General features: G+C 50.1%; 1 protein-coding gene across 7 annotated transcripts in view; it reads right to left on the bottom strand.

Annotated features, from left to right (window-relative positions):
• Positions 1-16,494, bottom strand: part of ADAMTS17 (ADAM metallopeptidase with thrombospondin type 1 motif 17) — a 349,273-nt gene that overhangs the window by 11,626 nt on the left and 321,153 nt on the right. For all 7 annotated transcript variants that reach the window (XR_009541664.1, XM_060155566.1, XM_060155578.1 and 4 more), the window contains 2 exons: positions 13,840-14,044; positions 9,555-9,707 (listed from right to left, as the gene is read on the bottom strand). Coding sequence is in view for 6 of the 7 variants with exons in the window: in XM_060155566.1 (XP_060011549.1) it covers positions 9,555-9,707; positions 13,840-14,044 (358 nt within the window). In the remaining variant the exon portion in view is untranslated. The remainder of the gene's footprint in view (positions 1-9,554; positions 9,708-13,839; positions 14,045-16,494) is intronic.

Genomic DNA, 16,494 nt, shown 5'->3' with positions numbered 1-16,494 from the left:
ATCTTGACTTGGCTCACTGGCGCCACCTGCTGTGGGAGACACACCAGGAAGAAGAGCAGGGTGTCCTCATAGTCCTTCCTGGAGAAAGGGTGCATCCAGGGTGGGGCAGGTAGTGGTGGGGTTTCTGGGTCCCCAGGAAACTCTGCACAGGCTAACAGAGAAGGATCTGGGATTATGGTCTCGCTCCCATGGGCCCCCCTGACCATGAGGTCTGCAGACTCTGCCGGTGGGGCAATTAGCCTGGCTGGGTCACTTCCTGCCCAGGAACACCATGTAGGGTTTCAATGTCTTCTGCAGGTGTTGTTATTATTTATGTGAAATCAGAGCAAGGGCTCAATCCTATAGATCTACTAAAACCAAATGCAAAATTGACAAGGTCTCTGGCTGGAAAGGATAAATGACCATTGTAAAACTCAAGAGTTTGGGGTGACATCAAAGACAAGTCTCCCCTCTGAAAGTTCTTAGTCTTGTTTACCATGTTCTGTGGTTGGGTGGGGGGAGAGCATTCATGACACCTCCAGACTATGTGGGCAGCATGCTTGTTCTGTCTGTAAGCTCACCTGTAGGATTCCATGACAGTGTGGAACATTCCACAACCATCCCAAGGGGCTGACCTTGGCCACTGAGCTTGATGGGGGTCAGTGTCTTGCCCAAGGTCACAGATTAGTGAGTGGCAGAGGAGCGACAGGACCCCAGCTTCCCCATCCCAAGGACTGAATTCCATCCTCCTGTATGAATTAGAGGTTGAACTGGATGGAGCTTCTATGGGAGGCCACGAATCAAAAAACCAGGTCACTGCCCAGCTCCACTATTTCTTCATTATCTTTCCTAGCCTGAGTCACTGGTTTTTAATTTTTCAGTCTGTAAACAAACCTGCCGCATGAGATCATGGAGGGTGTCTCCAAAGTTCTGCAGAGACTCAAGCGTCTGTCCTCATGGCTTTCCAACACCTCTGAGAGGCAGGGCTGGGCCAGGTGAGAGGCTGGGGCTGACCCTCAGCTGCTGTCGGGGCCATGTGAGACCCTGCAAGCTCTGCCCCTGGGATTAGGTTTTACAGAATTTTAGCTGCAGTCCTGGGGGCTGCCATTCACACAGCTCTGGGCTGTGAATGGCTTGTGCTCACTTGGAAGAACCTTTGAGAATATCGGGTATTTGCTTAGCCAGCCCCACAGAGGCTGCTTCAGAGCATCAGGTGAGGAGACAGGTTACAGAGTAGCACGTACAGAAACCACCCCATTTTTTCTAATACCTGTGTGTGTGTGTGTGTGTGTGTGTGTGTGTGTGTGTGTGTGTGTGTACCTATATAAAAGTTTGGAAGACAAACCATTAAAAAAATTTACTGTGCTGTCATCTGGTTTTGTAGGACTAGATTTTCTCTTCTGTGTCTTCCCAAGCAAGATAGAATTACCTATGTAATTAAAAATAAAAGTGGAAAATTCCACCAATGACCCTTTGGTGCAGCTGCCACCTTCCAGGCCTGCTGCATTTTCATTTGAGCCGAGTTGGTGCCTAGCCTGCCCCTGGCCTAAAGTCCATGCATAACTACCCACTCCTTGGCCGGAGTTTCAGCAGGACAGTGCAGTGGCGACAGGACAGGCCTGTCAGTATGCTGCATCCCCCTTTACTAGCTGTGTGACCTCGGGCAAGTTACTTAACCTATACGAGCCCCAGCTTCTTTATTTGTAGCTTGAGGATAATAAAATCTTTTTTGCAGGATGATTTCCAGGATTAGAGACAGCTTAGAGCAGGTGCCTAGCAGGGAGTCTGGGAAGGACAAACGCTGCTACAATTATTAACAACAACAAGCACACGGCCAAGAGCAGAGAGAGCTGGCCGGGGGTCCCTGGAGCCCGGGAAGGCGCCCTGAGTCACCTGGCCTGCTTAGCCCTTCCTGGGCTGCCATGCCGGTCACCAGGCAGGTGTGGACATCCACCTTTGCTGGGAGCACAATTAGAGATTGATTTGGCCCTGAAGACACACGTGATTCCGGAGAGGCTGCAGGGCTGCATCCTCCTGTAACCTGAGCTCGCTGCATTAAGGGTAGCACAGGCACAGACAATGAATCTCACCTCCGTCGGCCTCCCCTCAGCCTCCACTTTAATTCAACAGTTGAGGAGATGGCAGTGTCTCCTGATAGCATCGAATTAGCCCCTAAGCGTTGCTGTGAAGCCATTTTTCAGGCTTTTAAAATCTAAGCAAATAGATGTATTAAAAAACAGATCTGGTCTTCTTTGAAGCACACTGTCACTGTTGGGTAGTTTTTTCAAGCCACTCATGACATTAACATTTAATGTGGTTCCCCGAGACTCAGGAAACCAAGACAAAATGGAGCAGTAATAAATCCGCCAGGAAAGCTCCTTGCCAGATGACCTGGAATAAGTGCAGCCCCTCTCCAGCAAGTGCCTGCAGCTGCACATCACACACAAGGTCTGGGGACCTGCCACCCATCCCATGGGTGGTGATGATGATGATGATGGTGGTGATGGCAGTAGTAACAGCAGCAGGGTCCACCTTTTGCCTGCCTCCCGGTGTCAGGCACTGGGCTCACACCCATTCTCATGAGTCCTCATTAATCTTCACACTAACAGCTGCTGTGGCAGGGCCAGGTGCTCAGAACACAGTAGGTGCAGAATACATGTGCACAGACTGCAGGAATAGTGTCTGCAGGGCACAGCACCACCTGCAGAGAGGCGGAGCGTGAGGCTCAGTGGGTCCACGCTCTGCCCCATGATGTAGCCCCCGGGCCTCCCATCCCGGCGGCTGCCCGGAGGCCTGCACTCCTCTGGAGCCACGCGGCTCTCCAGCAGGGAGGAACCAGGCCTCTGTCACCATGTGGAGGCCCAGCGCTGATGACATGCTCCACCACGGCGTGGACCCCCTCCTCTTCACTTCTCCCAGCTGTAAAATCACGACTATAAATGACACCAGATTCCAAAGGGATGTTTTGAGAATTAGCTAAAGGAAGTTGTAAAAATCTTGGGAAAAGGAAAACGTGACAGGAATGTTTAATACACACATGAGCGTTGGCTCCTACAGAGTGGAGGACGGGCAGGGGCTCCCTGCACAGGCTCTGGGGTAAGCAGGAATAGGGTTAGGGTGAAATAATGCAAAGATGAACCCTCACTGCACAGTGTGCCCACCCTACGCTCTCACAGAGCCATCCTCTGAGGGGCCAGCCTGCCTCTGAGGGGCAGCATGGGACAGCCCCACATGACAGTCAGGGGGGCAGGGAACCCCCTACGGGAACTCCATTTTCTGCTCGTGTCTGAAAGGTACTAGGCTGGTAAAATGTCAAAAGCTCCTCAAAAGCATTTTTGACAGATTTCCCGCAAAACTTGGCACGAGCAATGCAAATCTCAGAAGCTGTTGAAACCTCAAATAGTAGGCTTAAACAATGATGAAAATCCCCACTGTCTTTGCTCCAGCCTTGAAACTGGAAATGCTTTCTTAGACACACACACACACACACACACACACACACACACATACACCTTCCCCCTTCAACTCATACTTTCCTTCAAACTGTTTTTGAAATCCTCAAATCCTTGAATCCTATCCTCAGCCTTAGCTTTGGGCTCCCCTCAAACTCTCTGAATTTGCAGCCTGCTGACCTACAGGTTCTGGTTGGAACGTTATAGTCAGGGAACCAGAAGGCCCAGGTGACTCCCCGTGACTTGCAAGGGCTGGCTATCCCAAGAGCTCTTGCTTCTTGCTTCAGATGGGCACCAGGAGCACAGAGAAGGCTACAGGAGCTGTCTCACTGCCTCCCCTCGGGCAGGAGCTGCTACCAGTTTCGTAACTTAGCTCTCCCAGCTTATCAGAGACTGTTTGAAAGACCCTCCCCCACCCCACCCGCTGCAGAAGGATGGCCTACATGCCCAGCAAATACTGCACAACCGTCTCCTGCCCTGAGCCATGCTGTCATCACGCGAGCCCCAGGTCAGGGCACGTGCTGTTTCATGGGGTCCACACCACATTCAAAGAACTCATCTCCTGTGACACAAATATTTTACAGGCCTGTGTAAGAAATGCAATTCTGATCAGAGATAAGAGACCTGTGACTGTACTGGATGATGATGGTGAAGAAAATGATGATAAAAATGAGCACCTATGCCAAGCACTGCACTAAGTGCTTTACATGGATGCCCTAGGAGGTAGGTACCCCTAAACTCATCTGACAGAGGATGATGCTGGTTCAAGGTTAGATGAGGTCACTGCAGAACAGGGACGTGCACCTGTGTTGTCCTGACCATGTGCCCTGCTCTGAGGTCGCTGATAGCGTGTGTTGAAACCAAAGTGTTCCTTAGGGATGACAGCTTCTCTGATTCAATGGTCATGTCTAGGCAGTGGTTAAAACTTAGACTGGCATGTGGGGGAGGCATCCCCACTCTCTGATCTCTCATTCCACACTAAGGCAGCTGATTTGAGGAAGGACACTAGGTGAATGGAGGGGCAGCAGGGAAATGGAGGGGGCAAAGGCATTGGCCTTTAGACTGCAGCTGACCATTGAACAACTCCGGGGTTATTCTAAGTGTAATGTACAGTCGGTCCTACGTATCCCCAGTTCCTCTGCAACTGAGGATGCAACCCCGGACCACGTACACTGTAGAATTTACTATTGAAAAATACCCACGTATAAGTGGACCCATGCAGTTTAAATCTACGTTGTACAAGGGTCAACTGCATTCAGTTCACTCCCACGCAGGCACCTCTCCTGGCAATTTCTGGGGACCCCACTGCTCTACAACCAGTTCATTTCTCTCATCTGAGAAGGTGTGGGCCCTGGACTTTAACTCCATGACCCAGTGGCAGGCTCTGTTCACCCACACAAAATGCTCCAGACCAAGGGGGTATCTGCCCCCTCTCCCTCCTGCCCTACCCAGAAAAGTACTTAAGTTTGATGACCCTCCTTTCACTGCGGCTTACACTCCCAAGAGTAGTACGGAATGGAGGATTTGCTGATCCCTATCTGCATGCAGAGTGCTGACTGCCTGTGTTGTATGGTTTCACAGTCCCAGAAAAGGGCCCTGATGTCCCCAGTGTCTCTTTTGTTTGCTCCTGGATGCTCAAGTTCCTTTTATTAAGGACTCAACTTTTTATTTCACAAAGAAGGGGAGACAACATGCATGATCTCCTATAGAGACAACAGATTTATACCGCAGTGTAAATGATTAATACAAAGCCCTTGGGAGAGAAGGTTTTGATTGGTGGGCTGGAGAGAGAGTAGATAAATACTTCACTTTACAACAAGCTTATGCCTATGATGGTTAGACCTGAGGCATATAACAGTTCATCTACTTCCCATTTCAAATTAGAAACCTAAGCCTCTGACATTATTATGTACCTGAAGGAAAGGTGGATTAAGAGACAAAAGGCAGGGACCAGACTCCTAGCCCTTCCATTTACTAGTTGTGTGACCTCAAGAAAAAAGTCACGTTGCCACTCTGAGCCTCAGTTTCTTCACCTGTAAAATGGGGATAGGGTCAAATGGGAGAATGTGAGTGAAAGTGTTTTATAAATTCTAAAGCACTGGTGAATGTCAGGGCCACTGTCACTGATCCCAAAAGAAGTAGCATCACTCTCCACCAGCACCCTTGTTCGGGGCTGCCCCTGGCAGGGCTGCATTCGTACCTGCCCAGTGGGACTTAGCGTGGCCTGGTGTCTGCAGCTGGCTCCACCTGTCTGTATCTAGGCTGGGTCATTGTCCACTCTTGTACCCTCAGTGCTCTGCACAGGTTGGCACAGAACAGGAGCTCAGGAAATGCTGATTGAATCACAGTGACTTGGTTGCAGGCCCACAGCAAGTGGGAGCCCCAGCCGGGCTGGCTGCCCAGCCTTGCAGGGTTGGGGGGAGGGGTCAATCCCCACCAAAGCAAGTGTAGGCTTCAGAAGTGGTGCTGGGGCTGAAAGCTTTCTGGAACAAGCACCCGTAGTGACACAAAGTCTGTTCATTTCTGAGGCCATGGAACTTGAGCCCCCATCTCTGCCCACAACACAAGAAGGCAGCTAACAGCAGTCCTGGGAATGCACTGACACAGCCATGTTTGAATGGGAGGCTCTCCCTGGTTTCTTCCTAGGGCTCTGCAGCTACAGGTACGTGCATGCTTATGGCTTCATTTGATCTCCTAAGGCCTCTGGGAAGTGCTGGGGCTCAGGTATGAGGGGCACATCTGGGGCTTGACTGAGGCCTCACAAGTGAGGTCAGTCCCCTTCCAGGGGACCTCCACGGGCACCAGGAAGTCAATGGCCACTTTTGATCTTTTCTGTAAAAGGGAACGCCATACTCTTAACACAGAGAGCCAATGGTTTTCTTTAAAAACACTGTCTATTATAATCCCTCCAGAATAATTTGCTTCTAATTAGAAACATCCCATCACTTCAGTGGTGATTAATGCCTCTGGTCTTGAAACTGAAACATCTCAACTTCTGATTAAAAGACACGCTGTCCTAGAATGAAATGTGATTTCCTCCTCTCCCAGTTTCAGTGACACCTCCCTCCCCACCCCACCCCCAGGTTGAATACATGGGCCCAGCATTTAGTGGGAGAAAACAATGATTTGCACAGATCTAGAACTAGCTAATATCCCAGGAGGGCAGGCAGCTGCATGGCAGTTTCCAAACAGAGCAGAGCAGTAATACTGCCCTCAGCAGGGTTGGGAATGTGAAGTCAGCCTCTCGGATGGGATCCTGGTTAGGGTTCGGCCATTTGCCGAGGCTAGGGGAGGGAGAAGGGGCTCCAAATCCCCTCCAAGCCTGCCCTGCCTCAGCAAGGTTCTGTACAGGAAGGGCTGGATGCCAGACCCCTCCCGAGGGATGCTTGGTCCTTCTCACTTCAGGAAGTGCAGGACAGCACCTGTGTTGCATGTCTCTGGGCTGGCCTGTCCATCATCTCCCTGGAGATAGGCTTATCTTTCTCAACAGCACCTTAGGGCCAAGTGATAGGAGATTGCTTGGAAGGAAGATGTCAAAGTGTCCAGATACACTGGAAATCTGATGGTGTTCAGACTTCTTTCTACTTTCCTTTTGGGCAACTTGTTTGCTACCTTCAAAGTCTGGCATGTGGGAGGTTTGGATGCTGGTTACAGGAGCGTCATCCACGATGATTGGTTTAAAAGTGCACTGACCCCAACTGTGTGACAAGGGCACAGCAAAAATAACACATCGATCAGAAAGCAAATCCAGTCTGAACAAGTGAAAATGTCAGGGGAAGATCCATCCCCTGGAATCCATCTGTCGGCCTGGTCACGCAGTGAGTGAGGATAAGGGCCCCATGGGACCGGTATCCGTCCCAATTCTCCAGAGCAGGCACAGGGAAAAGCAACGGACAGATTTCTACTGCTGTGCTGGGGTGGGGGTGGGGGGCGTGCCAGCCTACCCAGTGATGGCGGCTGAAGAAGGCAGTGGCAGTGGGGTGAACAGCTGGCGTAGGGTCTCTCGGTTCAGTTCTATGCGGTCCCCACCACCGCCAACCCTTGTTTCCAGTGCGTGCACACGTGCACACACATATATACACACACGCCGACTTCCAGGTCAGTGTCCCTGCAGTTCTCAGCCGGGAAGAACTAGTCTGCCCTGGGCCCTGGCTCTGGCCAGACCTGCTTGGGGGGGAGCAGCTGGCACCAGTCCAGGCCCAGTGCTCGTCCCAAAGGCTGGATGCACACTGATTGGATGCCAACCCCTGACAACAGCCCAAATCTGTACATGCCCTTGATCTTTCTTGTTCTTACTTCCAGGGATAGCTGATCAAGCTGGCTGTGGCAAAAGCAGGCACTGCGGCCTTCCCAAGCCCTACTGTCCTGAAGGCCAGGAGGTATTATTCTCTTCGGCTGGCTAGGAGGAGGAAGGCCAGCTAAAGGCTCTATTTTCCTGGAAGCCATGCCCGATGGGCTGTGGTGGGGGGAGTTTGCCAGAATGTGTGCCCACGTTCTCGGCTGAGGAGAGGGCCAAGTGCTGCATCGAACTCCTCAGGCACTATTCACATCCTTCCTTGGATGTTCTGCTGCTCCCAGGACCAGGAAGTACAAGGCACTTAGGAAAATAAAAGTGTCCACCTGGTCCTCAAAACCAGAACGATTAGGCTGGAGAAACCCAGGTAACGCCCATCTGCAGGGCACCACCCCATTACGGCGACTCTGGAGCCCTCACTCACTCTGTGTCCACCATGTGGACGGAGCTCTGAATTGGGGTTCAGAAGCTGGACTCTGTCAGAGAGGAGTGGCCAAGTCACTTAACCTCTCTGAACCTCTCCTCCCTCTTCTGTAAAACGGGGATAAGCACCTTCAAAGGAGAGGGCTGGTGCCGGGCCACACAGGGGTCACTGCAAAGAGAAACCAATGCTGGGGCCCCAGACCCCCCATGGGTCTGTGCAGCCCAGGCCTGAGCTGACCCCTCTCCCTCACCTCTGCTCCCTGCCCAGGGACACCTGTGGCCACAGGAGTCACCCTTTACTAGTACAGGCTGTATTTAGGGTGTGACCACAAAGACCCCTCAACTATAATGACAGCTTTATTTTAATTCACACCTGCACATATGGAACCCAGGCAACATTATTCTGCCTGGCCAGGCAGGTAAATTAAAGCATAAAGTGGCTGAAGGAGTCAGGGGAGCTGGAGGACCACAGTCTGCGGAGATGCATCCGCCCCTGCCAGGCCACAGGTCACAAAGGCCACGTGTGGATATAGGCCATGTTGCCAGATTTCTGTAGAAAGTTCCAAATCCAGATTTTCAGGTGAAAATTTTCCCATTTTTAAATGTTAGCAATAAATTCCAAACTGTTTAAGATATTGCACAGGCCACACAAAGCCAGTGGCTCTCAGGCTGCCAGTGTGCAGCCTTCGAGCACAGATATCAAGAGAAACAAACGGGGAGCTTCCAGTTGCTGAGACCAAAGGGAAACACACTCTAGGCTCTTGTTGGAAGTTTTCATCAGAAAATCAGACATCAGAAATTTTACAGTGTTTGGGAAAAGGCTCTAGAAGACCCACTGGATGGTTCTCAGGGGTGACAATGGTATCTATCTCAGGTATGGGTCAAATATATCAGGTGAATGAATAAAGCAAGGGTTAAACAGCAGAGAACAAATGCTGTTTACTTAAATTCTGTTTAACTCTCCTGCCCCAAGGCTCTGGGAGATGCTGTCGTCAGTCCTCACCCCAAGGGCCCTTTCTCCTCCTGCATCCTCCAGGCCCTTGACCAAGGGTCCTGGAAACAATGAAGTGCTATTTGCCCATAGCCCCCTCTGCATCTGCCTGAGGACAGACTCCCACCACTGAGTCTCTCTCAATGGCAGGGTGGCCAAGCCCACTGCAGGATGCACACGGGTCCCGGACTGGCACCCATTGCACCCCTTCCTGCTTTGGGGGCACTCAGTGCCCTTCTGAAGGCACACCATGTGGGGTCACCAGCAGGTGCAGAGTTGGGAGAGAAAGTGAATTCACCTGGTGAGACTGGGACCACCTTGTTAACTTGGGGCCCACGGTGAGAGAGCTGAGTTCCTTCCTCTTGAGTCGCAAATGCTGCCCAGGGCAGGATGGAAGCGCACACACCACACTCACCTTGGACCAGCCCCCTGTTCTCCACTCATAGCAGCCGGAGTAGTCCTCACAGGGCTCCTCAGCTCTTGGCCTCGTGGATGCGTCGCATTTTCCTTGCGAGTTGGTGCATGTCACAGTTCGTTTCTTTGTCCCTTTACCACAGCTGGCAGAACACTGCAAGATACCATTCCAGAGACTGAATCCAGTCCAATCTGGTCAAGTCCATCAACACGTGAACATCTGTTAAGTACCTACCATGTACCAGACCCAGTGCTGAGGATGCAAGGATGGGGATGCTACGTTTCAGACCTCAGAAAGCTCCTGGTCTTTTAGAGTCTTATGCACATGTTCCGAGCTGGCTCCTCCCAGCTGGCCTCTAGGTACCCATGCTGAGCCAGCCTGGGGCAAAGGGGGTGGGGGTGGGGGGCGTGCCAGCCTACCCAGTGATGGCGGCTGAAGAAGGCAGTGGCAGTGAGGTGAACAGCTGGCGTAGGGTCTCTCGGTTCAGTTCTATGCAGTCCCCACCACCGCCAACCCTTTTCAGGGGGGAAAAGGAGGAGATGGAAAGCAAAGACACAGGTGACTCTGACATAAGGCGGTTGGCAAGCCCTGCAGAGAGCTCTAGTGATGGTTTTAATGTCAATGCCAAGAATGGTAACAGGGCAATGTTCCCTGTGCTATTTTTCTTCCTGGGAAACATAGCAAGAGATGGCGTGGGGAGGGGACCTGAATAGTGTCTGAGGGGTGACAAATGATGCGTGAGCCCTGAGAGTTCAAGATTCCCACGACATCAGGCAGCACGATCCACAGAAACAGTGACAAGAGGTAGAGGGGTGACAAGGCATAAACATGGCAGACTTGGGGGTGGGTCTGGAGCCTGTTCCTGGAGTGTTCCCAGCCTACCTGCTGGGCTTGGGGAGGGAAGGTGCCTGGCTCGCAAGAGTGAGTGCTGAGTGCTTACCCACTTCAAAACAAAGCACAAGGAAGAGTGGACCCTTGACCTTGGGAGAACATGACCGACTTGACCAGCAAGCAGAGGTGACATGGCCTGGGAACCTGGGGAGCCCACCCTTTGATTTGTTGTGTGAGGAAGCCTAGTCCCTACCATGGAAGCAAATACGTAGCTCGCAGAGATGGTGGGCTGAAGGCTGGATTCCACCAAATGCACTGACATGATGAGACCCACTCCGCCTGAGGAAATTCTGAGGGGGATTTCCTCCCAGCAGCTGGGTCCCAGAGATACCATGGGGGGTGCCCAACAGCCGTAGTAGCACAAATGGAGCCCCAGCAACTCTAACTTCTGTTTTTACACTTGCTTGATTTACCAAAAATATGGGAGGCTCCAGCAGTGATTTTTCTTGAGCTACAACAAACTTGACTTTTAAAAAGTTCCACTATGTCCACTGAAAAAATGCACATAAAGGACAAATGTCATTCTTTATATTTGTTATTAACATTTACCTCAAAATGCTATCTAGCTTTATTTTTCCTATGAATTCAACCTAGCTCTTCATCTGCTGGTCCTGTCCTTATTTATTTATTTATTTATTTGAGACTAATTTAGACTAGTTTGTTTTAGAAGAAATACACATGCTTCACAGGCAGTTGTGGTATAACCTGGGGGGAATTTGGAGAGCTCATGTATTTGATCTTCTGTGTGGGTTTTAAAGGGACTTCCTTGGTGCTCCATTGGTTAAGAATCTGCCTTCCAATGCAGAGGACGTGGGTTCAATCCCTGGTCAGGGAACTAAGATCCCACATGCTGTGGGGCAACTAAGCCCGCGTGCCTCAACTAGAGAGCCTACGTGCCGCAAACTATAGAGCCCACGTGCTCTGGAGCCTGCGCACCACAACTACAGAGCCCACATGCCGCAAGTACTGAGCCTGCACACTCTGGAGCCCACATGCCACAACCAGAGAGAAGCCTGTGCGATTCAACGAAGAGCCTGCGCTCTGCAACAAAAGATCCCGCATGCTGCAATGAAGATCCTGCATGCTGCAACTAAGACCTGACGCAGCCAAAAATACATAAATAAAATATATTTTTTTAATTAAAAAAATAAAATAAAGGGACCTCGAATGCAAGGAGTCAGTCCCTGGCAGGCTTTACCCACAGGGCCTCCCAGGGCAGAATGGGTGGGGCCTGGAGGGCTGCTGCAGGAACCCCTGGGTTACTGCATTGAAGGCCCATCTTTCTGCTTCTCTATGTGGCAATGCTTTCTGACCATTTCATCAGCTCCACGCTCACCGTCTGCCTCACGGGCTCCTCCCTGGCAACAGCACCCATACCACTGGCTCCTTATGCAACCAGGGGCCTACTCACCACTTCTGCCTGAGTTTCTGCTTGGTCTCTCTCTACTCTGTGTTCCTTGCCTCTTCCCTTGAATTTTAAACCCTCAATATCCAGCCTGTTTCTTGACCAAACCCTGGGCTGGCCCCTTTTGACCAGAAGCCTATTGGTTGGAAGCCTTCAGGAAGGGCAGTGCTGCAGGCTGGGGTCACCTTGGAAGGGACCTAGGAGGGTCATGTTCTGCTTCTCTCTTGGCTTCTGATCCAGGGATGGGAACAAGAAGTCGAGGACAGGAGAGAGCTGCTACCTTTTGCTTCCTTCTCAATATTTTTTTCCTCATTCTAATGAAGTTGGGAAGAAGTTGGGGAGTAGTGGTGACAGTGATCAACACTGCTGGCTGAATACAGGCAAGCCCATCAATAAAAACTCACCCACGAGAAATTTAAACCCATTCGTTTCCAGAAGAAGAAATGTTAGAGGGGCTTCTGTACTTGGAAAAGTGGAAGGAATACCAGTTTTCTGAGCATCTCATGGAGGAAAGATTTGATTCTGAGTCAGATGTTTAGAAAAAAGCATTTTGCTTGAGCCTGAGCTGAGCCAGAATTAGACTGATTGGTGTGGATACTATTTCAGGATTAGGATTAGGCAACACATAGATATAGGAATAGGGATGGAGATATTTCTTTAAATCTTGCTCCAATTGTCTCACACTTTCCAAAATGGTGCTCTTCAATACTATAATGATAGTTGCTTATGTCAGCCTCGTTTATTTTGTTAAGGAGGCATTTTTCCCCCATAAGAGACCTATAAATGGAAAATTTATGGTTTTGATCTGATAAAGCATAAATCTTGTTTGGATCAAGAACCAGGTGATCAAGGCCCTAAGGCTCATGGAAAGAGAGAGAGACTGCACACCTGCCCCTAACCTTCTAGCAGGCATCCCCCTCCCCAAAAGTCCATTGAATGTTAAACTTATGAACCTAGGTACATGTAAAGAAAAAAAATTTTTTAATGTTAAAACTCTGTCCTTTTCCTAAAATATCTTAAAGGATAGGCAAAAAACGCCCGTCTTTAAATGGGTACACGTCAAGATCTGCCTAAAACGTAAACTCAGTTTTAGAACAGCCAAGGGCAGACTTTTCGTTCATTAAAAATGGGCTGAATACTTTCTTATTCAAAATAATTCCAACTGCTTGGCAATAAGAAGGAACTTTAAAAATATTTTCCACACTGAAGAGTGTCTTGGATTTAGCCTTTCTGACTTTCCTAGAACACGTTTGATGGAGGACCTGAGGGAAGCTTGCCCTTTATTCAGCTATTTTTTTTGTTTCATAGCCAAACAATCAAAATCATTAAATGCAAACTCAATGCCAAGCCTTGAAGGATGATATTACCGAAGATAAAATATTTCTAGGATCAATCTTCAAAGTTAAAAATTAAGGCTTAATTGACCTCCTTCCAAAATGTGTTATGGCATGAGATTTGTAACCGGCTCACACACTAAACGCTGTCCCTCCCAACATCCTCCTGCCTCTTGCAAAGGCAGCTCCACAAAGACTGCCATGGAAATGCAGGGAAGCCTTTGAAACCACGTTCTCAACCTGACCACCCTACAGTTCCAAAGTGCACAAAAGAGATTAAAAGGTGTCTATTTGTCTACCTGCCTACCTACCTATCTCCTATGTATCTATCCATCCACCCACCCATCCATCCATCCATCCATCTATATTTACATGAGAATTTTCACAGGAAATGGGACCAAACAGTACTGTGATATACATTATCAAAAAAACACACTATCCATTTTTTTTTGGCCACGTTGATATCTCTCATGGAATTTGAGAATATGTGACTTAGAACATGGCTTTGAGCTCCTCTGGGGTCTGGCTAGGACTGTGATATGTGGGGGTTTGTCAAAAACAGCAGGGAGGGAAAGGAACCATTTTGGGGTTGCTACAAACAAGGCCCCGAGGCCCTGGTGGTGGTTTCAGCACTGGCAGCAGCCCAGGCACCCACCTGTGACCACTCTGACGCCTCCCAGATGGACAGGCAGTCCTGGCCTTCGCAGCTCTGCACTGCCGATGGCCGGGGCACTGGGCAGTAGAGGGGCCGAGTGGCGACGTGTGTGCCATTCTGCAGCTGGTACATGCAGGTCACTTCCCGGTGCTGGATGCCCTTCTCACAGGTCGCTGAGCAGGGGCTCCACGGGCCTGCCACCCACCTACCCGGAAAGAGAAAAGACAGTGAGAGAACAAAGGGCCTTCCAGACAGATGGTGGAATTGTGGGCCTGCTGTGGGAGGGGAAAAGACAGACTCAGCTTTGTAGTCGGCTTTGGAAATAATTCTGGAATATCAGAGCAGAATATCAGAGCTATCTGAGTAGAGTGGTTCAGTGGCCTACTCAGTACAGAAATCTTTCTGCAACTGCCCGCATACCCCGCCCCCGCCCCACGCCACAACGGCAGACTGAGTTATTGTCCCTACGTCCCCCTCTTGCTGTCTTGTGCCATCTTTGTTCAGTGGGGTGAGTGGATACGAAGCTGGCCACATCCCAGCAGAAGCTTTGAGTTACTATGTGGTTTGTCTCTCACTCTTCATGTCCTCTGCCATGAGAACAGCAGGTCCAATACAGGGGCTTCCTGACTGCTGGGCTCTGTAATAGCATGATGCTGTTGTGCCCCACAGAGATATTGGGGTTGTTTGTCACTGCAGCAAAAGCTGACTGGCACAGCCCTCGACAAAGGACACCCCAGTCCCAGCTTAAACACACCAGGACTCCCTGCTTTCCAAAGGGTGGCGGGCCCTCCTAAGTGGGGACTGTCATTCTTGAGGAGGCAACCTGGGGGCCGTGGGAAGACTAGGCTGCTGAGGCCATCAGCTGAAAGTGCTCAACTACGACTTTGTCTACCTGACTAATATTTCAATGATCCCAATTCTCTGTTGGCCTTAGGATGCTGGAAAGGGGCTAGGCAGTTTGGGAGTGATGATTTCTCAGGACACAAACAGGGCTTTGAACGCCCTTTTAAAGACTCTCTGTGCTCTGGTTCCTGGACGAGCCTCAAATATTCCCAGCTCCCAGGAGCTCACTACTTAACAAAGCAGTTCCATCTGGATGGTCAGCCCTGATAACCACTCAGTTCTCACATTAGTCAGACTCGTCCTAAATCCCACTTGAAACCAAATCTAATGAGGCCATCCCACTGTTTGCAAACATCTAGGTTCTGATGATGAGGCAGTGAATGAAACAAAGCCCTGCCCTCTGAGTCTTCCTATTCTAATGGGGACAAACAGTAAACGGATGAACAATGTACAACAGAATACAACATAATGTAATAGAGTGTATATAACATATATGCAGAGAGAATATGCAACACCATAGTAAGTGCTTTAGAGAAAAGTAATACAGCACAGGGCAGATCAGTGAGGAGATGAGGGAGGTTGGCACTATTTTATTCAAGGTGTCAGGGATGGCCTGGCATTTGGGCAGCAACTGGAAGGAAGTGAGGCATGAGCCCTGTGCTCTGTGGGAGAAGACTTGCAGGCAGAGGGCATAGCAGGTGCAAAGGCCCTGGTGGAGGGGTGTGCTGGCAGGGCCGAGGGGCAGCCGGGAGTCCAGTGTGGCTGGGGGAGGGGGTGAGCAGGAGAGGGAGGGGCATGAGAGGGAGCAGGGGGAGATTACACAGGGCCTGGCTGGCTGCTGTGGCTCTTGCTTGAATGAGATGCAGTCCTGGAGGGTTTGGAGAAAGGAAGACACGCCTTCCAGGGCCACCCTGACTCTGTGTGGCTACCAGCCTACAATGGGTAGGGGTGGCAACAGGGAGAGTAGGGAGGAGGCTACTGCAATGGTCCAGGTGGGAGATAAGGGTGGCTTGAACCAGCTGGGGGTAGTGGAGGTGTTGGACTAATTGTTGAGAAGATGGGGCTACCCAGGCCCCTCCCTTCATCCCGACATGGTTTCTCCTTGTCCATTAGGGCAAGCTCAGGCCACCTCATCTAGAGCTCATCTCCAGTCCCCTTGGCAGAGCTCATCACTCTGCCCTTCATGGCCCAGGGTCTAATGCTAGTGAAGCTCCTCTTGTCAGACCCCTTGCTCATGCTGCACGGGATGGAAACACAGTGCTGGCCTCGGGATATGAGGACAAGTAACATACTGCCTGCAAATTGCTTATGGCAGCACCTGGCACACATAAGCCCTATAACATAACTAGTACTGTCATTATTTTGTGTTTCCTTGGTGGGAAATGGAGACTTCCCACATGCATGCAGCCTTGCTCCCATTTCAGTACCTGACAACTGCTTAAACATCACCGAAAGAATCAAACCAACTTCTACCCATTTTGTTCCCCTTTTAAGTTTTCTCTTCTCTTGATCAAAATAATTTGCAGATTCTCAATCCGTTGTAAGTCTCTAATCAGTCACTACTGTTCTTAAAATTGACTGATTTGTCATGGACAGTATGGTCCAGATGTGATCTGAAAGCAGCAAGAGAGAATGTGATGATCTTTAAATGGGGACTTGTTTTCATGAATACTCCCCAGCTCTGTACTATTTCTTTTCTTTTTTTAAAGCAAGCACATTGTACCTCTGTTAGCGCCTACTATGTTTTTCTCTCTCATGAACTGACTCTCAGCCAGATCTCCTTTGTCCTGGCCTTTTACAATTAACTTTGTG

Source organism: Lagenorhynchus albirostris, chromosome 1 (genome assembly GCF_949774975.1).
Source record: "Lagenorhynchus albirostris chromosome 1, mLagAlb1.1, whole genome shotgun sequence".
Classification (NCBI taxonomy): Eukaryota; Metazoa; Chordata; class Mammalia; order Artiodactyla; family Delphinidae; genus Lagenorhynchus; species Lagenorhynchus albirostris.
Note: the sequence above shows the minus strand (reverse complement) of the source record. Positions and strands in the feature narration are given on the sequence as shown.